Source organism: Trachypithecus francoisi, unplaced genomic scaffold (genome assembly GCF_009764315.1).
Source record: "Trachypithecus francoisi isolate TF-2019V2 unplaced genomic scaffold, Tfra_2.0 Lachesis_group2, whole genome shotgun sequence".
Lineage (NCBI taxonomy): Eukaryota > Metazoa > Chordata > Mammalia > Primates > Cercopithecidae > Trachypithecus > Trachypithecus francoisi.
In genome coordinates this window covers 13869891-13897762 of record NW_022681465.1, presented here as the reverse complement: position 1 = coordinate 13897762, position 27872 = coordinate 13869891, and the positions used below count along the sequence as shown (strand labels likewise).

At 38.3% G+C, this 27872-nt stretch overlaps 1 protein-coding gene across 1 annotated transcript in view; it reads left to right on the top strand.

The window, feature by feature from the left end:
• Nucleotides 1-27872, top strand: part of DNAH5 (dynein axonemal heavy chain 5) — a 262592-nt gene that overhangs the window by 51973 nt on the left and 182747 nt on the right. The window contains exons 14-22 of the mRNA XM_033178810.1: nucleotides 60-381; nucleotides 1217-1423; nucleotides 6492-6663; nucleotides 10186-10331; nucleotides 15478-15643; nucleotides 16376-16615; nucleotides 18496-18686; nucleotides 18775-18862; nucleotides 24709-24842. Coding sequence (XP_033034701.1) covers nucleotides 60-381; nucleotides 1217-1423; nucleotides 6492-6663; nucleotides 10186-10331; nucleotides 15478-15643; nucleotides 16376-16615; nucleotides 18496-18686; nucleotides 18775-18862; nucleotides 24709-24842 — 1666 coding nt within the window. The remainder of the gene's footprint in view (nucleotides 1-59; nucleotides 382-1216; nucleotides 1424-6491; nucleotides 6664-10185; nucleotides 10332-15477; nucleotides 15644-16375; nucleotides 16616-18495; nucleotides 18687-18774; nucleotides 18863-24708; nucleotides 24843-27872) is intronic.

Sequence of the window (27872 nt, the reverse complement as noted above, 5' to 3'; positions counted from 1 at the left end):
TGTGTATTTTACTTATTTTATTCCATTCAAGCTTTTAACTTTTTTAAAAAAAAAATCAGGTTGAATATACCTAATCTTGGTATTGATGACAAATATCGACTTATCCTTGAGAACTATGGGGCTGACATTGATATGATTTCAAAGCTGTATACAAAGCAGAAATACGACCCTCCTCTGGCTCGAAACCAGCCTCCCATCGCTGGAAAGATTTTGTGGGCCCGCCAGCTCTTTCACAGGATTCAGCAGCCCATGCAGCTTTTCCAGCAGCATCCAACTGTGCTAAGCACGGCAGAAGCCAAACCTGTAATTCGCAGTTACAACAGGATGGCCAAGGTCCTCCTGGAGTTTGAGGTCCTCTTCCACAGGGCGTGGCTTCGGCAAGTGAGTCCCTAAATTTATACTCTTCCTGTTGTTGGAACCATGGGAACCCCTTCTCTAGCATTTGACAGTGTTGTTTCTGTAGAAAGCTGGATTTGTAGGTATTTTGTAAGGCAGATGGGTTGAATCTAAGCATTCAGAGTGTAATATGTCCACAAAGAAAAATAATTATTAGGTTTGAAAAAAATCACAAGCCAGGTAACAGAACCCCATTTTTATTTAATTGACAAACTGCAAAGTGAGATCTTGTCTATTGGTTGCTATGCCCAATCTATTAGGATATCTTCCTTTTTAAAATTCATTCAGATCCTAAATGTGTCAGTAAACACCAGTACATCTGTTAAACAAAGTCTCACATTTTCTTTGGTTGTACAACTGGTTAATCATAGCATATCCTACCAATACCTGTATTTCTTTGTAGGTTGTCAGGATGCGATGGCTCCATAGCTGTGTTCATTGTTTTTCTAGATAAGTAAAAACTGAGTTTAGGAGATTTTATGAAACTTTTATTAGGAAGAATAATAGAGTAGGCATGAAGGTATCAAGTAGCTAAATGGCTTTTGAGATGTCACTACTGTTGCAGTGTCCACTTATTTATCAGTGTGAGAGTCATTGAAAGGTTTTATTGAATTGACTGCCCAACATCACCACCAAGAACTTGAAGGCTATTTTATGAGACTGGATTTAGGAGAAGAGTGAGTGATCTTACTGCCCTTAATTTAGGAAACTCAAATCCATGGAACAACACTTAATGATCCTTATTCCCAGATATGGCTGAGCCAGATACTCTGTATGAACTGAACTTTCTAATAGTAGTGATGTTGGTTTCTTCCCACAGATTGAAGAAATTCATGTAGGTCTTGAGGCTTCATTGTTGGTGAAGGCCCCAGGCACAGGGGAATTGTTTGTAAACTTTGACCCTCAGATATTAATCTTATTTAGAGAAACAGAGTGCATGGCCCAGATGGGTCTGGAAGTCTCTCCATTGGCAGCTTCCCTCTTCCAGAAACGAGATAGATACAAAAGGAACTTCAGTAACATGAAGGTATACTACTTTTATTTTTTTCCCCCTTTCTTGGCTAGCTCTGGAATGTATTATAAAAAAATATGGCAATGTGTCATATTCAAGGAGCAGAAAATGGCCAGGATGAATGGAGTGACTGAGGGGACAGTGCCATGGGGTGCGGCTGCAGAGTTGGCTGGAGCCAGGCCGTTTCAGGTCTCGCAGGCCAAGTTGAGAAGCTTGGGTTTTATTTTGAGTGCACCAGGAAACCATTGGAGGATTTTGAGCCACTGAAAAAGGCACAATCTGTTTTTATCATAAAAGTTATTTTTACTGCTGGGTGGAAAATGGATGTTAAGGGGAACAAAGGTATCAGTGGGAAGCCAGTTTGTGAAGTGTTACACTGGCCCTGGATGAAGATGAGAGCTTGAACTAGGATGACAGCAGAGTTGTTTGGAGAATTTAGAGTTATGTCAACAGTCGGGTTAGGAAAGAACTTGGAAATAATTCCTGTGCTTTTGGTGTGAGCAATTCAATGAATTAAAGTAGGAGTGCCATAGAGTGCTGTGTAGGTTGTGTTCTTTATAACTTGCACAATACCATGCAGGGGCCCTGGCTGTAAGTTCAACTTATGGAGATGGCAAGAACCAGAACTATGTATTTGGGGCAGCAGGAGGGAATCACTAGTTCCCAATTGAGTACAAGATAGTTTCTAGACAGCCAAGTGGCAATGTTGTCCATGCAGTTGGATATGTAAGTCTAGAGTTCAGTGGAGAAGCCAAAGTTAGAGGCATACTTCTGAGAGTTATCAGAATATCATTTTTATTTAGTGTCATTGTCCTAGATGAGATCTCTTAGGGGAGAGAATACAGACAGAGAAGAATGGAGGGCCACTGGACCAACCATTGGGTTGTTCCAATATTAACAGATCTGAAAGAGAAGACAGATGTGCACATAAAACAGAGGATTGACCTTTGAGCTGAGAATAAACCAAGTGTCAAGGAAACCAAGGGTGGCAGGGCGCGGTGGCTCACGCCTGTAATCCCAGCATTTTGAGAGGCTGAGACCGGCAGATCACCTGAGGTCAGATGTTCGAGACCAGCCTGGCCAACATGGTGAAACTCCGTCTCTATTAAAAATACAAAAATTAGCCAAACATGGTGGCATGTGCCTGTAATTTCAGCTACTTGGGAGGCTGAGGCAGGAGAATCTCTTGAATCAGGAGGCGGAGGTTGCAGTGAGCTGAGATTGTGTCACTGCACTCCAGCCTGGATGACAGAGCGAGATCTGTCTCAAAAAACAAAGAAACAAACAAAAAACAAACAAACAAACAAACAAACAAAAAACAAACAAAGGAAGCCAAGGGTATGAAAAGGCTACAGAGAGAAGGACTGGTCACCAGTGACAAATGCTGCTACCCAGGGGATGAAAAAGGTGAGATCAGAGATGCAGCCATGGAATCTGACAACATGGAAACCGTTGTTAAAATTTCATAGTGGTTAACATCACATGACAATACTAAGTCCATGCACTTGCATTGTATTTTACATTTAAAACCATCTTCGTGCTCATTATCTCATTTGATCTTTTCTACCACCATGTTAGGTAAGTAGGACAGAATGCTATTATTTTATTTCATGGATGAAAAAACTGTGGCTGAGAGAAGTTAAAAGATTTAGCAAAGGTCTGATAGCTAGAAAGTGGCAGAAGTAAGACCAGAACCCAGACCTGTAGTGCACTGTCTTCCCACCACTTCGTGTCATATTAAAAAGTTGTATTGGCAATAGACAGATGTTCCTCAAATGTAGATTCATAACATACCAGTCAGCATGTTGGGAGATATCCTTTTAGACTGTTTCACATTAGGAAACTCACTTAGTCAATTTACATATTCATAAAGAAAATCATATTTTTACTAAGAAACCATAATTATATGATTATGAAATTACTGATAATTTAACTTTATTTGCAGAGTTGTTGTTTCGGTTGTCTGTTTCAGGCAACAAACACTTGTAAGCACATTGAAGTGTTTGCAATAACCATATCATGACTTTATGGGTAAACAACTTGAGCGGGGCTTGGCTAGATGATTCTTCTGTTCCATGTATTGTTGACAAAGGTTGTTTATTGGTATTCAGCTGGCAGATGTTCAATCTTTAAGGTCCAAGAAGGGCTCTTCTAGTGTCTGTTTCTTTCCTGTGAACAGGCACATCTATACGTGGCCTTCCAGTATGGAGGCCTCTGGCTAGTAGAATTTCTTATATGGCAGCTCAGGGTTTCAAGAACAAGTACTACAGTGAACAATAAAGAAGCCACATGGTCTTTATAATAGCCTCAGGTGTCTCATAGCATCATCTCTGTTGTACTCTGTTGGACTGTAAACCTACCCAGATTCAAAGAAAGGGGATATGGTCCCCACCCCATGAAGGGAGGAGGATCAAAGAATGTTTTAAATGACAATTCAAGGGAGTAAATTATCATCTGGTTAACATTTATTATCTTGGAGGCTGAGAGTTAAAAGTTCCCGCTCAACATGAGTAGCTGGTCCAAGCAGATCTATTGGCAGGTTTAGGGGACCATCCGAAGTGTTGCAGAGTTATTGTGCTGAATGTTTGCTAGAGCTTTCAGGTCTCTGCGGATATGCCAAAGTAACTGAGAATTTGTTTCTTCATCTATTCCTTGGAAGACAGTTTAACTAGAAAGAAAAGACCAAGTACAGGCTAATAGTTACAAATATAGGTTCTGAAGCCAATTTAGTCTGGATTCAAATCATTATCTTTGGGTAAATGACTTCACCTTCTAAGCCTGGGTTTCTCTTTTGTCAAAGCAGTTGAGTAATACCTTCTGGGGTTAAAGGTGGGAAGTAGAGTGCCTGCTAGAAGCAGATGCTGAGAACTGCTTCCAGATAGAATAACTGGTGGACATTGAAAAAAGACAAGCAGTGGATACAAGTTTTAGGAAATGTGTAAGTAGCTGCTAATAGAACCAGAAAATTTAGACTTTTCTAAAGCGGCTTTTATGGAGATTGAAAGAATCTTATAGAAATTGTGGAAAAACATTATATGAGGAAAGGATTATGAGGTCCACTTGGGAAATACTGAGTTTAACATAATTTTCAAAGCCTTGCAAGGCTTCTTACTTCCTTAAGCAGGTTTCTAAGAATCATTAATATTAGCTGTGATCACTCAAGAGGGGAGATATTGTATGCAGCATTTAAAAAATTTATCTATCAAAGGGCCATTTTTCTTACAGAATCTCTTTGGTCTAGTACTCCAGGCAGAACAGTTTGGTAAACATTAATCTATTATCAAGGTAATACCAACATGCACATAGATGTTCTTAATACCAACTGTATTTATGAGGCACATTAACGTTAGTTTCTTACAATTAATGATTATTAATATTGACATGGTCACATATGAACAAAATATTGACACAGTTTGACATTCTGTAAATAATACACAGTTCGACATTATGTACATTTCAATGAAAGATGAGAATCTCCATTTCAGATGAAAAGTCCTTCTGATAACAACTAATTAGTTTGATAGATATTGATTTATTATCTCCTATGTGCCAGGCACTGGTTCAGGCTCACTGGACAAAGCAGACAAAATTCTTGTCCTTGTAGAACTTATAGTCTAACTGGGTAAGACAGAAAACGAACACTGTAAGTAGGCAAATTAATATAGTCTATTGGAATAAAGTGATAGTTATTGTGGACAAAAAAGGGGGATAAAATGTGTGAGTGGGTTTGGTGGTGGTTTATAATCTGAAACAGGTAGTCAGGACAGGTATAATTGAGAAAGTATAATTTGAGTAATTATTTGAAGGAGGTGCAAAGGCCCTGAGGCTCAGGATCAGAAAGGAAGACAGTCAGGCAAGTGCAGGTAAGAGAGGGAAAGAGTGTTTGGAGATGAGATCAGAGAAGTAATGGGACAAAATCGGGTAGATCTTTTTAGACCAAGCACCTATCCAAGTCCTTTGTATAAAAGTTTGTGGCCCTGAATTAAATGGAAGGCTGTGTAACCGTGTGAGCAGAGGAGTAACATGATCTGAATTCTCATTTTGAAAGGATCATTTTTGCTGCTAAACTGTACCTAGACTTATTGGGAGGATGAGTGGAAGCAGAATCTGACTTGCTTTCCACATTTGCAGTTACTGCCATCATTGGCTCCTACCTAAATTATTGGGATGGTCTACCATTGTCTCCCTGCTTCCACTCACCCTCCCAATAAGTCTAGATATAGTTTAGACAGCAAACAAGGTATCCTAATGAGTTACCTGTGTGCATGAGAGTGAAAGAGGAATCAAGGATGACTCTGGCTTTTGACCTGTGGACTGGAAGGATAAAGTCACCATCAGCTGAGTTGGAGGATGCGCTGGGAAGAGGTTTTGGGAAAAGAACAAACTTTCAGTTTGGGACTTATTAAGTTTGAAATATCTGTTACATATTGATGTGGAAACTTTGGGAGGCTGCTGCCACTTGTGAATCTAGACTTTCAGGAGTGAGATCTGGGCTGGAGAGGTAAATGTGTTTGTTTCTGGCATCTGGATGAAATTCAAAGCCGTGACACTAGTTGAAATCAACACTGGTTCCCCGTGTGCTTTGGGTCTTGGCAACAAGATTTGGCCTATAATCCTAGCAAAGGGCTGAGGTAGACCTCTGGTGACCCAGATGTTTTGGGTGATGAGTGTGGTCTGCAAGAGGTTCCCAGAGGAGCAACACGCGTGTTGTACCAGTGTGCAAAGAGGAACAAGCAAGGCTGGTTATGAGCAGGGGAAGGTGCCATTCCCGTGTCTCTGCATGGTTTAGAAAAATTATTGGTCTTAGATATTCTTCCTTTTTAGGCTGTGTAGGAGGTAAGGCACTCTTAGTTTTAAATTCTTGTTCATCTTCAGTTGTATTTTTTTGGGTTAGGAATTTGTAATTATGGAGAGAGTCCTTGTCTTCTTTTCTTTTTATTGTTTTGGCTACTCTACCTGCCAGGCTATTAGAGCCCTACAGTTTGACCCTAAATAAAAATAGTCATTTTGTATAAAATATGAGATATTAACAGACATTAGAAGTGAGATATTCATTGATTACTTAACCCCAATTTCATTGCAGATGATGCTAGCCGAATATCAGAGAGTGAAGTCAAAGATCCCTTCTGCCATTGAGCAAGTGATTGTCCCTCACTTGGCCAAAGTGGATGAAGCTCTCCAACCCGGCTTGGCTGCACTGACCTGGACATCACTGAATATTGAGACATATTTAGAAAACACTTTTGCAAAGATCAGTAAGTCTGCCTGAATAATTACTATCTCTGAATTCTAAAGGCTGAGTTCCTAACATCTGTTGTATAATTTCTTATAAATATGGAGATATAAATAATGAAATGGGGAGTGTTATTCTTAAGCTGTTTCATAAGGAATTGTTCCAAAGCATGTGAATTCAGTAATTTCCTGGAAACTATAAATATTCACTATTTAATTTTATCCCCAGAGATTAACCACATATTTTCATTTATTTGTATTTTTGGACATTAGTATTTAAAGTATCTTTAGAGCTATTCAGCTTTTTATATAAATAGGTTAGTATATTTTGAGAGCTTGATTTGAAAGATGTAGAGATTTGGATAGGGTACAGTGCTGAACAACAGGATAAATGGGAAATATTTAAAATAACACAATTTTCATTAAAAAGAGATATAATAGTCTAAAATATATGTAAGGTAGTATATTCCACAAAACGCGATTTTCTGGAATGTGTACAGGTATGTTGCAAAGAAGGGCTCAAATATGTCTGAAAAATCCAGGAGGAGCAGTTGGACAGGTTTCTTTGCTGGATGACTTTTCAGAGCCTTTAACATGCCCATTAGGCATGTCCATTAGGTCTCCAAAAGTGGCCTTTTGTGTGTAGTATTTCCCAGAATTCCTTGGCTGTCTTCCAGGAGGACACATTAACACCTTACAGATCTTCTGTGGCAGACAGTGTAGCACAGTTTGGAACATGGTAATTTTTTTTTTTTCTCAGAAAGACTTAGACATTGCTATTCTCCTTTCCTAGCCAGTGTCTTACACCCTATCCTCTTCCTGGCCCAATCCTCCCCGATCTTATAGCTCAGAGTAAGTCTTGCCCCCAGAAGCCTACTCTGCTTACTCTGCCTCCTGTGACCACTTCCTTCTGTGACCTCCTGTTGGATTCACATTTGGGACCACAGACTTGATATTTTGGTTGTCTTCTAATGGTTTAGTACAGTTTCATCTTTCTCCTTAAACAGACTGCAAAGGGCCTGAACATCAGGCTGTTTAATTTTTTAACTTTTTATTATAAATTGATAATTTATAATGGTATAGATTTGTGGATTCTGTGAAGAGGGAGTTGCGTGGGGAAAAATTGATGGGGTACAAAATGGTGTTACGATTTATGAATGCAATGTGAAATAATTAAATCCAGGCTGTTTCGTTTTCATACTTGTTTTGTGTTATTCTCAGTTGGGTGTGTAGTAGACACCCATATACTTACAGATTCATAATTGCAATAATTTTATATAGTTAGTCTCTCTTCATTTTTTTATCATTGTAACCCCAATCCTACCCCTCAAGCCCATTACCTTATTTCTGGATACCTCTTCCTGGGCTTCCCTTTTAGATAGCTCTCATGATGCCTCCTTTTATCCTCTCTCTCTCTCCCCGCACTCTGCCCCTCAGGTCTCTTTCTTGTTCTGGTATTTATGGCTGTTAACATAGTACCTAGTCTATTTATAATCTAAATTGTCAAGAGCTTGTCTTTTCAGGAGGTTTTCACTGTACTTTCCTTAGGTTCCAGAAGGTCCAGCTATTTAAATAGCCAGGTGCTTTATGTTTAGGAATATTTGAGAAGTACTGGGTTGGAGGGGAGTAGAGTGAGAAATTATGGTTGGCTCATACCTCACCTTTGTTATGCTTTATAGATTGGGAGCTGGACTCAAAAACAAATGATAATGGAGTTTTTGAATATGAATGAATATCAAGCCAGAGATGCTAAATGGCTTTTAATATTACAGAGGTGTAAGAAATAACAATGAGTTTAGAACCCAATTTCCTTGCTCTAAATTAATATTTCTTCCAAAATAAATATTTCTCCCCAGGAAATAAAACAAGAGGAAATTGGCTAAAATTTCCTAAGGAAGAACTTATGAAATGTAGAACAACTTCATAATGAGAGTTATCATAATCAAATTAGAGCAGATGACCAAGGTAGAATTTAGTAACATCCTTCCTTTAGAACGTTAGTATTAGATTGTCAACAATTTGAATGTTTTATTAGAAAGTTAGCTGGAGACAAGCTAACTAGTTAGTTTCTAGAGAAACTTCTTGTTCTTGTTTTCTATTATGTTTTTCTTTTTGTAATTTAAGGAACTAAAATAGAACAAAGATTAAGTTTCTTTGTGAGAAAACTATGTAAAATCTCAAGAGCAGTTGGATTTTTATTGGATTGGTGAGCCAGTCCTACTTACAGGTTGTCATTTGCATCATACATTTAACAGAGTATAGATAATCTGGGACACTCTCCACATAACATAATCCTTAACTTGATCACATCTGCAAAATCCCTTTTGCCATAAAAGGTAACATTCATAGGAGATTAGGATGTGGACATCCTTGGGGACTATTTTTTTTCAGCTTAACACAGATGTCCTTAAAGATGAAGCAGTCTGTTAGAAAGAGTAGAGAATTGTATTACTCACACATACTTAAATGAAAGTGTTGGCTCTCTTTTGGTATTGAATCAATTTACCAGGCAGAACTATTTGGTATCTTGAGTAGCCTCTTTAATAATTAGCTTAGAAACAATAGAAAACTTTAAGGATATTATTCTTTAGGAAATAAAGTTATTTATTTAAGGAAGTGTTTACATCTCTGATACATCATTGGTATGTAACACTGACTTTCCTTTATTTAATTTCAACTTTATTTTCCAGGAGAAAAGAGTATTAGAAAAAGAGAAATCTTACTGTATGTCATTGTTGAAAAATGTATTACCCTTAGATGGATGTCCATTAGTGATCCTTCCTACTTTTGATATGCAGTTGTTATTAGTTTGCTTCAGAGTCGGCCTTTGCATCAACTGAACTTAGCATTCAATATTACTTCAGCATAACTAAAAAAATTGTTCCCTATGATATTTACAGTGAAAGAAAAATTAGGGAACTTTCACTTTAGTAAAATTTGTTGAACACTTCTTGTGGAATAGGCACTGGGTTAAATGTTGAAGATGTAAGGATAAACAAATATGAATTCTAAAGAAGATAAGACGCATGGGTAGACCATCTGCAGAGATTTAAGGCTGTTCCGTCCGTGGTTTTACAGGAGGGACCACTCCAGTGCACACGGATTCACCCAGGGCCTCTGCGGGGAAATGCGCTTGAGCCAGATCTTCAAGTATGAGTGAGAGTTAGGCAGGGCAGGGGCTGAGAAACTGGTTCCAGAGAAGGAATGATGGCCTCAGGAAACAAAACAAAAGGAAATTGGCTAAAATTCCCTAAGGAGGCATTTATAAAATGTATTAAAACTTCATAATAAGAATGATCATAAATTAGAACGGGCTACCAAGATAGACTTTCTATTCTCCCTACAGAATATTAGTATTAGAGAGTCAACAATTTGGATATTTTGTTAGCGACAACCAAGTGTGAAACAGTGGGGATCGGGGGGACACATGTAACTGTGAATCTTTAAAGCTGATTTTACTACTGTCATTTAATCAAGTGTTGATTTTTTTAAAAAACAAAATGCTTTACTTAATCTCTTTTATTTACTTTTATTTTTTCCCAAAGAGGACCTGGAGTTGCTGCTTGACAGGGTCAATGATTTGATTGAGTTCCGCATTGATGCCATTCTAGAAGAAATGAGCAGCACGCCTCTTTGTCAGCTTCCCCAGGAGGAGCCGCTTACCTGTGAAGAGTTTCTCCAAATGACAAAGGTCATTAAAGGCTTGATTTTTTTGTTTCAAGTTTTTTGGTGATTCGTTTTCCTATAAAGGTCGCTTTTTTGAAGTTTAAATTAGATTTTTTTCCTCTACTTGCAATGCTCTGTGATAGATGTGGTTCAAACATGAAATCTTCTGACAATAATTAGCCAATGAAGAGAAATGTATGTCAGTAAACAGTCACTTAGCTATGAGGAGCACATCATTTCAGATCAGTAGGAAAGAAATTGCCATAGAACACACTTGGAATTTTTCCTTTCTTTTTTTTTTTTTTTTGAGACGGAGTCTCGCTCTGTCGCCCAGGCTGGAGTGCAGTGGCGTGATCTTGGCTCACTGCAAGCTCCGCCTCCCGGGTTCACGCCATTCTCCTGCCTCAGCCTCCCGAGTAGCTGGCACTACAGGCGCTGCCACCTCGCCCGGCTAATTTTTTGTATTTTTAGTAGAGACGGGGTTTTACCGTGTTAGCCAGGATGGTCTCGATCTCCTGACCTCGTGATCCGCCCGCCTCGGCCTCCCAAAGTGCCGGGATTACAGGTGTGAGCCACCGCGCCCGGCCTAGTTTTTCCATTTTTTAATGAAGGATAGAGCTGTCTTGCGGAAGTGCTTCTCATCAGCTAGGGTTAATGAACAAAAGAATTGTTTTGAACAGCTTCTAGACAAAATTTCTTCTTTAAACATTTTTGGTGAGGGGGGTTTCCCAAACTGGTGTTCTATAGCACACAATTCTGGAACCATTGCTGGGAATCCTGAGAGAGGCAGGGAGTGAGTGCAAACTGCTTAGGGTGAAGGCTGTGCTTACAGATCCACTACACGTTAACAGATTAAGATAAAGGCCCTCAGAAGATCTCTGTTTAACTTTTTTTTTGAGACGGAGTCTTGTTCTGTTGCCCAGGCTGCAGTGCAGTGACATGAACTCAGCTCACTGCAGCTTCTGACTCCCGAGTTCAAGCAATTCTCCTGCCTCAGCTTCCAGAGTAGCTGGGACTACAGGTACATGCTTCCATGTCTGCCTAATTTTTTGTATTTTAGCAGAGATGGGGTTTCACTGTATTTCCCAGGCTGGTCTCGGACTCCTGAGCTCAGGCAACCTGCCCGCCTTGGCCTCCGAAAGTTCTTGGATTATAGGCGTGAGCCACTGTGCCTGGCCCTTCATTTAACTTTTTGTAGCTCATTATTTCTCCAACACATTTGCAAATGGGACACTTTCTTCCCTGTGCCAGGAGCAAGCTCCTGGGAGCAGCGCTCCACGAAGTCCCCCTTCAGGCATGTCATGTTAGTGTCATTTACAGTATTCCCAGTGGGCATCCTGAGGATAAGGACTCCTCGATCATGATTCTAATACGGTATGTCGGGGTCTCCAAGACCCCCCCCACTAGGAGGACTCACGGAACTCAGCACGTAGTTGCACTGCCCTGACATAGTTAAGAGACGCAGCTGGATCATAAGGAACAAAGACAGGTGGTGTCTGGGGAGTCCCTGTCCAGGCTTCCTCATGCTTTCTCCCTCCTGTGAGGCTTGCCTGGAGCTCACTGTCCCCTCTGTGCAATGTTTCTGCCCAAGGAAACCTATTAGAGACTCAGGGCCCAAGGTTCTTACTGGGTCTGGTCACACACTGTGCTTAGCATGGACCAGAATTCCAGACTCCCAGAAGGAATCCGGTGTTCAGCATAAGCTACATTGTGTGCACAAGCAGTTTAGGCACAGCGAACTATCTTTATCAGCAGGGCAACAGGGGGAACTCTCCCAAAATCCAAGCTTACAGACAGCGGCCAAGGTACCACCTCCCAAGCAGGACTTTCTAAGGAGAACAGTTTCAGGCCTGCTGTGTTCCACCCCTTTCTGCATGTATGGCAGGTTATATTAAGTCATTTTATACTCAAAACTTACTGTCTACATGTTAGAAATTTCTAGTGCCTCCTCCTCACATTCACTAACTGTGGGTACACCTAACCCTCCCTTTGTTCTCCCGGATCATTTAAGAAACGATCTCTTCCTCTGAGAAATCACTTGCCTCCATGGTTTTACTCTTACCCCTTTTCTGATGATTGTTTTATAAAAATACACTTGTTTTCAATTTAAAAGAAAGTCTTAGAATATTTTAAAATTGGAAAGAAACTAGTATTTTAATCAATTATGCCATCATTATTATAATATTAATGCATTTTAAGCTTTTTAATAAAATTGTGGTCTCTACTCCATATATATCAGATTTTGAATAGTACTTTTTTCTCCCAGTTAACATTTCCTCACAAAATATTCTTCATGTTGCTACATGGCTTTCATAGGCAGCCTTTTAATGGTGCCTTCAGAATATTCTACTGTGTTGATATACTGTAATTTACTTACCAGTTTCTTATTGCTGAACCTTTAGATGGCTTCCAAAGTTTTGCTAATTTGTGAAGAGCTGCAGTGAATATATGCATGTATCATGTATTTTCTTCTTTAATATTATTCCCTCCTCCAAAATAAAATTATTGTGTCAGAGAGTATGGCCTTATTGGATGGCTCTTGATATTGGTAGCCAAATTGCTTTTCTAAAGGATGTTATCAACTTACAATGCCACCAGCAATGCAGTAGTACCAGTTTCACTTCCAACAAACACTGTTTCATTATAGTTTACTACTTTTAGTTTAAGTAGCAAAATTGTGGAACCCAATTTGAATTTGCATTTTTGATTACCAATATAGGTATTAGTAAATCGTTTCTCTTGAATGTGTTTATTTTTCATAATTCAATTATGGAGAAAAAGGAAAAGGATGATGGAGAAAAATGACCAAGATGATGGAGAAAAGGAGTTACCTGACAGAAAGTTGTGATTTTATGTCCATGGTCAATGATGACTTCTATGGTTAGATTTGAAGGGAGGGAGTGAGAATGCAAGCCTTGTGAACATTTTAGGGGAAGAACATGCCAGGCAGAGAGAACAGCATGTGCAAAGGCCGAGGTGGAAGCATGTTGCAGCTGGAGAAAGGTGTTGAGTTGAAGTACACTGGGTGTTCATATGCTCAGGTGGAAAATCAATAGAGAGGAAGAAAGGGGTAGGCTTGGTTTCTGAGGAAGTCAGAGAAGCTGTGGTTCAGAACTCAGGTTGTGGAGTTAGCCTTGAATAAAAGGAGAATGACTGCATTCACTGAAACGAGGAAAAGGGGCTCCTGATGGAGGCCGATTTGTCTTCTGCATGAGGGCAGTGGGAGTTGTTTGAGTCCCCGTGTCATGACCTCCATTTGCTTTGTGCTGTAGAAATCAGGGTCATTCTTTGAGTATGATAAAGAACGATGGTGTAACAAATTGAGGACACAGAGATTTGAAGACACAGCTGTTATGGAGCTTGTTAGAGGGAAGTGGCTATAGTCATGTAGAATGATTCCCGAGTGGCATTAGGGGCCAGTTTGAGTTTGGGAACCATGAATTCCCAGTGCCAAGCATCTGCATCACCATGACTTATGCGTGCCGGTGGAGAGGGTAAGTCACTTGGTTCGTTTGGGCTGGGCTTCTCCTGGGTGGGGCAGTGGAAGGTTCAGAGAGTGATGGATTAAAGGATATTAGCACAATAATGGTTGAAGTGTGAAATCATGTTAGGAGAGGGCATGAAGCAGGGAGTAAGGGTGAAGAGACCTGGAGAAGACGTGGCATCTAGTGGGTTCCTGGTTTGCCAAAGCTGAAGCATCATGGGAATGAGGAAATGGTGGACCTCCACGCTGATTATTCAAGGAGGACACCATTCAGGATTCAAAGACAGGCCCTTTTGGTGGGTTTCAGCTTTTGGGTGTCATCATGGAGGTTAGTTGTTGAAATGAAGCAGGATAAGTGGAGGCAGTATCTTTCAGTTATTTTATTTGTCCTAGGGGATATTTTAATGAGTCTATTTATTATTTTTCCTCATTGCATTTATATTCTGCTTTGTTAATTTCTATGCTGTTTACATTTTTATGGTTATGCCTTCTCACAGAGAGAAAGAGTTAAGAGATGTAAACAATGTTGTTGGAACTATGTTAGTCTTTGAGAGGTTATCAATCTCATCTTCTAGAACCCTCAATACAAAGGAATTTTGTGATTTCAAACACGTGTTTGTGTTACTGAGAGGGCCGAAAGAGCTGCAAGTTACTTGAGGATTCCCTGTGAGAGCTGGCCCGGAGAATGGAGACCACATGTGTATTTCTCTCCAAGGTAGAGTCAGAGGACTTAAGATTCAGACTTTAAAAAATATTAGTGTTCTCTCAGAGAACTGAGGAGTTAGCTTACGTAGAATGAGATGACTAACCTTTGCAAATATTTAGGTCCTGTGGATGCTTGTGATTTTCCAACGAATAATAATAATGAGCACTTCTTGTGTGCTTACTTTATGCCAGGCACTGCTCTTAGTGTTTTACTTGCATTTGTTTTATAGAATACTTGCAAAAACTACAGTGAGTTCTACTATTATCCCCATTATACATATGAGGGAATTGAGACTGAGAAGGATTTTCAGGATCATGCAGAGCAAGGATTTGAATCCTAGTTTCAAGCCGTATAAGTTTAAAGATGTATAATGCTGGAACTTGGAATGGAGCTGGACACTGTGCCTAACTGACAGTCTATTGTTTCACGGGCTTACTTTCCGACTAGGTGGTAAATCACTTATTCTGTCTGTATCATCCATCTATAACTATCCGTCTACCTAATCTCCTCCAGAATTGATCACCATGCCCCAAATCATGTTAGTTTATATTTATTAAAACCATTCTTGAGAAATGTACAATATAGTTAGAGGGTAATGTCTTTGAAATTAATGAGGGGATGACTATGGTTTGTTGGCAAAGACAAGGAGAGAAAGAAGGGTAGCTGGATCCGATTTATGTGATACGAAGGAAATGTGATGGGAAGAGAGGCTGCTGATGGCTTTTGAAGGTATTTTCTCTACTGATGGAGAAGTGCCTGTAATTTTGGTCCATCTACACTGATCTAGTTGGTTCCCTTGTCCTTAACACTTTCCTTTACAGGACGCCTGGCCTGTGCTAATGTGAAGGATGTGGCCAGGCATCACTGGGGCTAAAATCTCACCTGGAGGCTGAGCCACAGCATTCCTTCCACTGCTTCTGTGCTCTCAAGAGCTAGATAAACAATATACCACTGTGCTATCTTTTTTTTTTTTTTGGTTAGGATCTTTGTGTAAATGGTGCACAAATACTACATTTTAAAAGCTCATTAGTGGAGGAGGCAGTCAATGAGCTTGTAAATATGTTGCTGGATGTGGAAGTGTTATCTAAAGAAGAAAGTGAAAAAATATCCAATGAAAATAGTGTTAATTACAAAAATGAAAATTCAGGTAAGAGATGGGGTAATGAAAGGGTCTTGTTTTTCTATGACATTTACTAAAAACTAAAACTGAATTTTCTACATAGCAATTAATTTCATACTTCTATAAACATCCTTTCAATTTTCTAATGATATGTATACATCTGAAATTATGGCCCTGAACATATTTTAGTGACTCTATGTTGCTAATTCTTACTACTTTTGGTTAAACTGTGAAAACATGCACTTTTCATTGGCCCTTGTTAGCTTTCTTTGCATTTATGTATGGGTGGGTGTTTTCTTTTACCTTATCAATAGAGTTGGATGGATTATTGATTGGAATTCCCCTCGGAGAGCATCTAGACTGAGCAAACCTTTTGCAGGACAGAGGAGAACACTGAGATATGAAGAGGGGAAATTATCCCCCCAAAGGTTTAGGGCTGTTGGTGGGAGGTAGCACCAGAACCCAGGCCCTTGGGGGCCAGTATAGCTTTTTCAGTTCCTGCCTCTCTTGTTGGCTGTTTTCTCATACTGAGAAGGAGATGCCTCCATCAATCCATCTAGTTTCTGATTTCCTCCTCCTACTTTTTGATGTCCTCACTTCCTAAGAAGTGTGAGGTTTAAGTGATATTAAACTTGCATGTAATTTATGCTTTAGTTGCAACAAATGATTCTATCTATCTATCTATCTATCTATCTATCTATCTATCTATCTATCCATCCATCCGTCTAACTTATCGCTATCTCTTTCATCTTGTAACAGCAAAAAGAGAAGAAGGAAATGTTGACACCTTGACATCATTCATTAATGCCAGAGCCGATGCCCTGTTTTTGACGACAGTGACGAGGAAAAAGAAAGAAACTGAGATGTTAGGGGAAGAAGCCCGCGAGTTGCTCTCTCATTTCAACCATCAGAACATGGATGCTCTTCTGAAAGTTACAAGGAATACACTAGAGGCCATTCGCAAACACATTCATTCCTCTCACACAATTAACTTCCGGGGTAATAATCTCATATGGTTTGCTTAGTGGATGATCAGGCATAGTTGCTGGTATGTGTGTGTATGTGCATGCATGCATGCATACGTTCCTGTTAAAATTAAATAATTAAAAATATCCATTTTATTTTTATTTTTATTTTTATTTTTATTTCTGAGATGGAGTCTCGCCCTGTCTCCCAAGCTGGAATGCAGTGGCACGATCTCGGCTCACTGCAACCTTCGCCTCCTGGGTTCAAGTGATTCTCTGGTTTAGCCACCCAAGTAGCTGGGAGTAGCCACCATGGCTGGCTAATTTTTTGTACGTTAGTAGAGACGGGCTTTCACTGTGTTGCCCAGGCTGGTTGCGAACTCCTGAGCTCAGGCAATCCACCCGCCTCGGCCTCCCAAAGATTACAGACGTGAGTCACTGCGCCTGGCCATATCCGCCGTTTATTTAGTGCCTTCTTGTAATTTTAAACATTATGAACTTGATCATCCCAACAATTCTATTAAGTAGATACTATCTTTACTCTCATGTTAAATCAGAGAACTAGAGCACAGCACAGGGAGGTTAAATAGTTTGCTTAAGCTTTTGTTAATAACATGAAAATTGGTAGTACGTTTAGTCTTTTTGTAATAAGATGAAAATATATAAAATTATTTTAATTGGTGAAAGAAAAAGGTACATACTTTAAAAGAAGTTATATGGAAAAGATTCTTTCATTGTTAAATCATTAGGTTTGTTAGCCAGTCTTACAAAGTGGAAACATCTTACTAATGTCACACTCTCCAAAGGATATATATGTATTTTACTATTTTTATGGTAATTTAGTACTTCTAGCTGGTTTCCTCATTTTCAATAGCATCGTCTTTTCCTCAGCACAGTTCAGAAATAGGTGATGTGTTTCTCAGGTGGGCCACAAAAATCCGTCAAATCTAGAGGCATCCTGAAATTAAATTTTAAGTTAAAAATGGTAAAAAGAAAACAAATAATAGTAATTAATGAAAACTCAAATAATAGGATAATAAAATCTTTTTATGTATCTTGAATATTGGCATTTGAAAGAAAACATCTTTAATATTTAATTAAAAGTGGGTTAATAAAAGTGGAAACTCTGAAAGATTTTTGTTTGTTTGTTTGGTGCCATGGCGTATTATGTTTTACTTCCTTCAGGATGGAGGATCGTTCTTTCCTTTGACACAGGGTTATTATTAGAACTTAATAAATGTTGGCTGATAGGTTAAATATTCAATCACAATTATTTGTCAGCTTTTGTATTACAGATATTTGCAACTACGTAAAGTTATGTATGATACCCAGACACATATACATACATGTCTATATCTACATACCTATACCTGTGTTCCACCTTTAAAGCTCCTTCAATATGAATGGCCAATTGTGCTTTATTTCTTTTCCTTTTTTTTTTTTTAACTACTCCACATTTGGATTTTATACACCATGGTGGGAAAGATCTATGTTTTATCTGAAATTCCAGAGTGGTTATTTGTTCTAACTTTGGCTTATGCCGATAGTCGTTCTTCATTCCTGGCTTACTTAGTTACATTTAACTAATTTGTTGGCATTATGTTATTTGGAAGAATCATCTTTAATATTTTAGAGAAACGTTTATAATTTAGCCTGATCCCACACAGTGCGTTTCTTTGTGGAGAGTATTCTAAGAAGCTGTAAACAGCAAAAAATGCCTTGGGTTCCCCTGAACTGCTTTGTTATATTGAGCAATACCAGATCCTCCATGAGTTTTAATTGACTCATTCATTCAACAAGTATTTATTGGATTTTATACCTATTATGTGTTGTTTTAATTCTTATGGTTACAAAGGAAGCAAATATTATTTTAAATTAAAAATGTGAATTATTCCTTGTTTTGGGTTAACTCAGACAGTAACAGTGCCTCTAACAAGAAGCAGAATAGTCTGCCCATTTTCCGGGCAAGCGTCACTCTGGCCATTCCCAACATCATCATGGCCCCTGCCCTGGAAGATGTACAGCAGACCCTGAACAAAGCCGTGGAGTGCATCATCAGTGTCCCTAAGGGGGTCAGACAGTGGAGCAGCGAACTGCTGTCCAAGGTGGGTGTGGGGTGCAGAAATGGTTTCGTATGGAAACCACTTCTTTTACAGATGGGACAGAGCTGAAAAATATCCTTTTACATTGTAGAAAAAGATACAAGAAAGAAAAATGGCTGCTTTGCAGAGTAATGAAGACGGTGATTCTGATGTTGAAATAGGAGAAAATGAACTTCAAGGTAAATGTTCTTTTAGTCTTTTAAAAGAGGCATTGTAAATCAACATTCATTGAGCTTAAATGTTTTTTAACCCCTCCATGTAATTCTCAATTTATTTTAGATCAGAATATTAATCTATGAGCCAATTTGAAGTTGACAAAGTATCAAGGTCCATGTATTTTAATATCATACTTTTAGTTGACTTCTGTTAATATGGTGAATCACATTTATTCATTTGCATATATTGAACAAATCTTGCATCCAGGGGATAAACTTCACTTAATCATGACGAATGATCTTTTAAATGTACTGTTGAATATAGTTTGCTAGGATTTTGTTGAGGATTTTTGCATTTATGTCCACCAGTGATATTGGCCTGTAGATTTTAAGAATTGTAGTGTGTGTGACTAGCTTTGGTATCAGGGTAATGCTGGCCTTGTAAAATGAGTTTGGAAGTATTCCCTTCTCTTTAATTTTTTGAAGTGCTAGAGAAATATTGGTATTAGTTCTTTGAATGTTTGGTAGAATTTAGCTGTGCAACTATCTGGTGGTAGGCTTTTTTTTGATGGTAGACTTTAAATTACTGATTTGATCTTTTTTCTTACTATTGGTCTGTTCAGATTTTCAATTTCTTCTTGATTCCATCTTTTTAGGTTAATTATATGTTTCTAGGAATTTATTCATTTCTTCTAGGTTGGCACAAAATTGTTCTTAGCATTCTCATGATAATTTGTGTTTTTGGGTTATCAGTAGTAATATCTCCTTTCATTTGTGATTTTATTTACTTGAGTCCTCTTTTTTACTTAGCCTAGCTAAGGATTTGTCAATTTTGTGTAGCTCTTCAGAAAAACAACTTTTCGCTTCATTGATCTTTTCTATTGTTTTTCTAGTCTCTATTTCATTTGTTTATGCTCTTATCTTTATCTCCTCCCTTCTGCTAACTTTGGGCTTATTTGTTCTTCTTTCTCTAGTTCTTTGAGTTGTAATGTTAGGTTATGTATTTGAGATCTCTCTCCTTTTTTGACTTAGCTGTTGATTTTGCTATGCTGTTTCCTCTTAGAACTGCTTTTGCTGAATCCAGTAAGTTTTGATATGTCGTGTTTCCATTCTCATTTGTCTCAGGATGTTTAAAAATTTCTCATTTAATTACTTCATTGATCTGATTTGAGAAGTTTTTTTCAGAAGCATATTGTTTTATTTTCACATATTTAAAACATTTGCATGATTTTTCCTGTTTGATTTTTTTCCTGATTGATTTCTAGTTTCATACGATTGGTTTGGAAAAGATACTTGTTATAATTTGATCTTAAGTTTGTTAAAGAAGACTTGTTTTGTGGTCTAACATATGATCCATCATAGAGAGTGTTCTGTATGCACTCTAGAAGAATGTATATTTCTGTTTCTGTTAGATGGAATATTCTGTCTGTTAGGTATATTTGGTCTAAAGTGTAGTTCAAGTCTAGTATTTCTTTATTGATTTTCTGTTTAGATGATCTGTTCAATCATGAAAGTAGGGTATTAAAATCCCCTACTGTTATTGTGTTCTAGTCTGTGTCTCTCTTCAGATCTCTTAATATTTGCTTTATATAGTTAGATGCTCCAATGTTGGGTGTATATGTATTTACAATTATAATATTCTGAAGAATTTATTCCCTTATTATTATATGATCATCTTTGTCTCTTTTTATACTTTTTGATCTGAAGTCTATTTTGTGTTTTCATTAATATGAACTATATTTTTTCATCCCTTCACTTTCTATCTATGAGTGAACTTTAAGGTGGAATGAGTCTCTTGTAAGCAGTGTATAGTTGGGTCTTTTTGTGGTCTTTTAATCCATTTGGCTACTCTATGCTTTTTGATTGGCGTATTTAATATATTTACATTCAAAGTAATTGTTGATAGGTACAGACTTACTCTTGCCTTTTTGTTCATTGTTTTCTGGTTGTTTTGTAGATCCTTTGTTTCTTTTTTCCTTTGCGATTTGATAGCTTTCTATAGTGATATATTTTGGATCTTTTCTTTTTTTTTCTTTTGTGTATCTGTTGTAGCCTTTTGTTTTGTGTTTATCCTGAGGCTTACATGAAACATGTTATACTTATTATAGGCTATTTTAAGTTGGTAACAACTTAATTTTGATTGCGTATACAAATTATATACTTTTACTCCCCACCTTATACATTTTAAGTTTTTTGATGTCATACTTTACATCTTTTTATAATTTGTATCCCTTAATAAATTTGTGTAGCTCTAGTTGTTTTTAGTAGTTTTGCCTCTTAACTTTTTTACTGGAAATATTAATGATTTACCCACCACCATTACAGTACTGGAGTGTTTTGGATTTGCCAATATACTACTTTTATCAGTGCGTATTATATTTTCCTATGTTTTCATGTTACTAATAAATATCTTCTTCCTTCAGCTTAATCTCCATTTAGCATTTCCTATAAGGTGGGTCTTGTGGTGATAAACTCTCTCAGCTTTTGTTTGTATGAGAAAGTTTATACCATCCCTTTGATTTTGAAAGATATTATTGCTGGATATAGTATTCTTAGCAGTTATTTTATTTCAGTATTTTGAATATATCACTTCACTCCCTTCTAACCTGCAAGGCTTCTGCTAAGAAATCTACTGATAGTCTTATGAATGTTCTCTTACATACAATGAAACACTTTTCCCTTGCTACTTTCAACATGAACTCTTTCTTTATCTTTAGCTATTGACAGTTTCATTATAATGTGTCTTGGTGTGAGTATTTTTGAATTAATCTTATTTAACGTCCTTTGGGCTTCCTGGAGCTGGCTTTCTATTTCCTCCCCCAGGCCTGGAATTTTTTGCCATTATTTCACTGAGTATGTTTCCTCTCTCTTTCTTTTCTCTTTCTGGCAAGCCAATAATTCATAAGTTGTTCCTCTTGATGGTGTCTCATAAGTCTGTTAAGATATCTTCATTCTTTTTATTTTTTGCTCCTCAGATTGGATGATTTTTCAGTGACCTCTCTTTGAATTCACTAATTTTTTTTCCTTCTGCTTGATCTAGTCTTCTGTGGAAACTATTAAATTTTTGTGTTCAGTTATAGCATTCTTCAGTTCTATATTTGCTGTTTGGTGCTTTTTTTTTACTTTCTGTCTTTGTTGAAGTTCTCAGTTTGTTTTTATATTTCTGTCTTGATATTGGTAAGGATCTTTATGGATATTACAGATGGTCCCTGACTTACAATGGTTTGGCTTCACGTTCTTTTTGACTTTAATGGGGTTATCAGGATGTAACTTTATAGTAAGTCAAGGAGCATCTGTACTTAGAATAGTTTGACTTACAATTTTTTAACTTTATGATAGGCTTACTAGGGTATTAAGTGCATTTTTGACTTATGATGGATTTATTGGGATGGGACCTCATCATAGGTCAAGGAGCATCTGTATTTTGAATTCCATGTCAGATAAATCACATATGTCCACTTCACTCAGAACAGTTTCTGGAGATTTTTTTTTTTATTTTATTTGAACTGTATTTCCCTGTTTTTGTTCATTTACTTTGACCCTCTGTGTTGGTTTCTGTGTATTATAAAAGACAGCTACCTCTTTCAGTCTTGTCAGACTGACCTCATGTGGGAGGATCTCACTACTTTGACTAGCCAGAGATTTCAAGATGCCTCTCTAATCTTAGTGACAGACTGCTTTCTCTGTTTTTTGTCCCCCCTACCCTGGAGGTTCGGATATGGTATGTCCTGTCAGTACCCCTAAGATTGGTGAGGTAGGAGCCAGATTCTCTAGATGTAGCTGGAAATGTTGGCGTGTTGAATACATGCTCCAATTTTTCCTTTCTTCACCGTGAAGCTGAGCACAGACATTTATCTTCAGTTCTCTGTATTAAGCCAGAGAGAGGATCTGTGGCAAATGCCTGCAATCATGTTCAGGCTGCATCATCTGATTCTGGGGAGATAAGTGATGGAAATTGGCTTGTCGTACATCCACCTCTTTGTTTTCCATGGTCTGTGGCTACTCAAAAGTGCAAAGACCCACTGACTCCCAGAGCTAGCTAGATCATTAAAGAGACAGTCCTTTGGGTAGGAGCTATAGAAGTTATGGCACTTGGTGCATGTCATAACTCCTTCCAGAAAGAATGTCTAGGCCTAGGCTTATCACTAGGTGAGCCAGAGGGAAAACTCATGAAGTGCTGAGCTCTGGCTCCAGCTGCTGGAGGGGTCCTGTTTGTTTGCCTCATTAGCTCTCTGATGTATGGTTTTTTAGAAGCCAGGCCATCAAGTAGCCACTAGGGGGTGTGCCAGCAGCCCCTTCCCAGAAAGAAAATGGAAGCTGCGCATTCTTGATCCTTTTCTGCACTGTTCTGAGGGGGTGTAGCACCTGGTAGTGTTTCCATGTCCATTTAAACTTCCTTTCGGTTTTGTGATCTAGGGAAATTCACGTATGCCTAATGCTCTTTCTTCAAGTAGCTAAGAGGTTTAGGATTGAGTCCTTTGGGAGGTGGCTGCAGAAGTTGGGGCACTCAGTGCCTAGCATTAACCCCTTCTGGACAGAAGCAGAAACCTGTGTTTTTTAAGCCCCTTCTCTGCACTGCTCCTGGGGGACAAAGCCTGTTGAAGTGCTTGTGTGCTCATATTAAATGGCCACTTCTTCCTGTGGTCTAGAGAGACACAAATGCCAGTCCCATCTGCTCCCAGAGATGGGAGTTTTAGAATGTAGTAGTCCCTTGGGTGGAAGCTGTAAATGTTGGAGCACTTGATGTGAGGGAGAAACAAGGGCCCATGGTTTTAAAGCCCCATTTCTGCACAACTTCCACGGAATGAAGCCTCTGTAAGTGCTTCATGCCTGTGTGAAGCCCTCACTTTTTTCTTGTGGTCTAGGGAGACTCTTGTGTGTCTAATCCACTCCATTCTCAGAGCTGGTGAATTAAGAGCCATGGGGAACCTTAAGAGTTATGGTGATACATGTGAGGTCCAAAGTCTTGTTTCCACAGAGAGAAGCTGTGTGTTGCAGATTCCTTTCCCAATTCTCTGGTTCAGTGCCCAGGGCAGGATCTATGTCCAAGTGCATCTCCACTTTTCCTGCCCATTTGATGTTTTTGGTTATAACATAAGTAGGAGTCTCTCCATAGGTCTCTGACTTTCTCTCAGATGGAACTGATCTGAGAATAAATGTGTATTGGGTGTGTCCATGGGTGGAAGGAGAGCCAGGACCTTCTTACTCAGCCATGTTACTGACTTCATTCTTCTCATTCCCCAGATTTTTAACTTCTTTGGCCAATCTCTTATTTGCCCCCAACTAATATCATTGCCTCAGGCAGCTGTGAAGTTAAGCAATTGTTGCTGATAGTCTTTTGACAAATGCCTTGGGGATAGGACTTTTTTTCTCAGAGAGTTCTGAATCAGGTCAAATAAAAATAAACTATTTGAACAAGGCTTTTCCAGGGAGCTCCCAGACAGCTCAAAGAGTGAGAATTCTATGGAGCTCCCTAAGGAGCTCCAAGCCCAGGCTGGCCCTTCCAGGGACTGCTGGCTTTTATTCCCCTCCAGTAATGGTTGTAAGACTGCTGTTTTTCAAGGCTACCCGGCTACCCTACAGCCAGAGAGCAGCAGTGGGACTAGAGCAAGTCAAAACACTACAAAACTTGCTGTTGTTACCAAGATTCAGCATTGTTCTTGAATAAACACTTTCTGAATTATTGCAAGCTTTGATTAATTTACAGAGTCCTGAAAAGTTGACATTGACAATTCTTTCCATTATTTTCATTGCTTTTATGAAGGAGATTTTCAGAAGTCCTTGCCTTACAATTACAGAAATATCCTCATCTTCTAAAAGTACATCTTGTGCTAGTAGTGTAAAGTTTTCTCTTCTTTTTTTCTTTTTAGATACCTTGGAGATAGCATCTGTAAATTTACCCATTCCCGTGCAAACCAAGAACTATTATAAGAATGTTTCTGAAAACAAAGAGATTGTAAAATTAGTTTCTGTGCTTAGCACAATTATCAACTCCACCAAAAAGGTATGTCAAGAGGGTCTGGCAGCTGGACCTTTTACTTTGCAACATGCACTTGTGTGAAGGTGATCATCACAAAGTTGTTCTGTATGTAGCCTGGGTCTCACCCACTGTACTTTCTGGGGGCAGCTAATGGCATCTTGTGTGTGCTCAGCAAATGTTTATCTAACTGAAGATCTTTCATTCTAGATTGCAAGGTGAAAGAAAATTATTCCTACTCTCATACTGTGTTTTGTTTAATGCCTTTAATATCTTCTTTTAATACAAATGAATCTAACTTAAAAAAAATCTAAAATGTTCCGAACTACAAGTCAGACTGTTCTTATAATTCACCTTCGAAGAACCAATGATACTAACATATTTGAAACAGAATAAGGTTTGTAGTCATTTTTTCATATTTGAGTAGTCAGGCAAATGTTATAAAATACCAGATAAAATTTTATTTATATTGCCACATAGAAATTAGATGAAACTGAGAATAAAGAAGATATTAGTACTATCAACACAAACTTGAACTGGAAATGAATGTACATTCAAGGCAATTTTTTCTTTCAACATAATCTCCTCTCAACTTCCCCTTTTTTGTTCACGCAAATCTATTTTACAGACAAAAGGATTTAAAACCCTGAAGTCATCTTTTATTTTTTTTTAAAAATCTCTTCTAATTCACATGGCCAGTAAGACTTGTTGACTTGTTAGTAATGTTTCCCAGTGTGTAAGGAATAGTTGTTGTTCAGTAAGTGCATTTTTCTATTCCTCAGTTTTGATACAATGAGTTACATTCATTTGAAAGCACTCTGAAAAGCTACCATTGCTGTAACAATGTGAGGAAATACTATTAAGTTTAGTTTTAATGTGTTCCTAAGGGAACTGAAAATCTTTTGCATTTATTCACTTTCACTTTTCCTTTCTTAATATATCGAAGGTCCTGTATTTAATTTTCCCCTGGGGACAGTATTCATATAACTCAATAAATATTTATCTAGTACTTAGATTATTAGGCTCTATACTGAATGATAAGCAAAGTATTCCATGATAACAATAAATATTCAGAAATATTTTCAAGTGTCTCAGTATTCCTAGAAAATGAAATAAAATAAATCAGCAATAAGATCCACTAGTTTCTCTAGTATGATCAACCGCTATTATGAAAGTCTAAGAGTAAGAAATCATAGATAAAATTAACACACAGTGCTGGCAACAAAATACTTATCTCTGTGTCTTTTTTTTGAGAAGTTTCACTCTTGTTGCCTAGGCTGGAGTGCAGTGGTACGGTCTTGGCTCACTGCAACCTCCACATCCCAAATTCAAGTGATTCTCCTGTCTCAGCCTCCTGAGTAGCTGGGATTAGAGGCATGTGCCACCACACTCTGCTAATTTTGTATTTTTAGTAGAGACAGGGTTTTGCCATGTTGGTCAAGCTGGTCTCGAACTCCTGACCTCAGGTGATCCGCTTGCCTTGGCCTCCCAAAGTACTGGGATTACAGGCATGAGCCACTGCGCCCGGCCTCTGTGTCACTTTTATTGCATTTGCTTTTACATTATATGAAGGAAATGCTCGGATACTTGTTTTCTTAAAATAGTAGAAAAGGTTGGCATTTATAACAACTTGAAGAACTTACTCCAGATTTATAGGATAGCCAAATTGTTTCTGGGAGAATATATGTACTCTTAGTCATAGTATTAGCTATAGCCAGCCCTTCACAGCCATAGACCTTTCTGAATGATTCTGCCTCAACCACAGAAAATCCTATGATCCCTGCCCCTTTCCTGTTGCTATAGCTGATTGGATTAGAATGTAAACCCAACCTGCCTTTATCATGCCCATAGGTTGGTCATCAACTTATAACACAACCTGGCTTGAAAAGATGAGCTGAGGCTGGGTGTGGTGGCCCATGCCTATAATCTCAGCACTTTGAGAGGCCAAGGTTGGGGATCACTTGAGGCCGGGAGTTTGAGACCAGCCTGGCCAACATGACAAAACTCTGTCTCTACTGAAAACACAAAAATTAGCCAGGTCTTCATGGTGAATATCTGTAATCCCAGCTACTCATGAGGCTGAGGCATAAGAATTGCTTGAACCCAGAAGGCAGAGGTTGCAGTGAGCTGAGATGGTACCACTGCACTCTAGCCTGGGTGACAGAATGGGACTCCATCTCAAAACAAACAACAAAAAAAAAGTTGAGCTGGACCAAACAATCAAAATAACCTTGGTTACATAATTAGAACAACTCTACATGTGTAGTTCATCTAATTTTCCTATTGAGGTCATTTTCCTTTCGGGGTCTAGGTTACCTCCATGTGAAAAACTTCCAATTTAATAAAGACAAACACTTTAATATAAAAGAATACCCTCCAACATATTTAGTTAGGGTATATTCTGAATATTATAAGCTTGGGTGTTGAGAGAGCTCCAGATTCTGGAACTTCTACCCATTTCTGGGAATCTTCAATAATCTGTAATTAATTCTTCAAACCATCATACATATGTAATTATGTCTACATGCTGTTGCAATGCATTCTTGGTCTGCATGTCAACACTTCAGTTCATGCAAACGAATCATTTGTGGTTGGGACAGGCAGTGATAGGTTTAGCTTTCTGCATTTTAATGGATGGGAAGTATCAACATCCATTAAACCTGAGGCTCTGAGGGAGTTGGAGTGGAACTGCTTCTTGGTTTGGTGCAGATTGGTGCAATTTACTTAAAATAATCAGACCATTTAGAATCCTGTAATGCTCAATTATTTCAAATAATTGCATTTGTTATTCTTTATCAGTTAAATTTATTTTTCATGCAGATGTGACTCTGAAATTATAATATAAGGCAGTGGAAAAACTTGATTCACAAAGGAATTAGCAACGAAGAGACAAATTTTTTGGCTAGGCACAGTGGCTCATGTTTGTAATCTCAGCACTTTAGAAGGCCGAGATGAGAGGATCACTTGAAGCTGGGAGTTTGAGACCAGCTTGGGTAACACACTGAGATCTTGTCTCTACAAAAATAAACAACAGAAAAAAATTAAATAAAAAAGAAA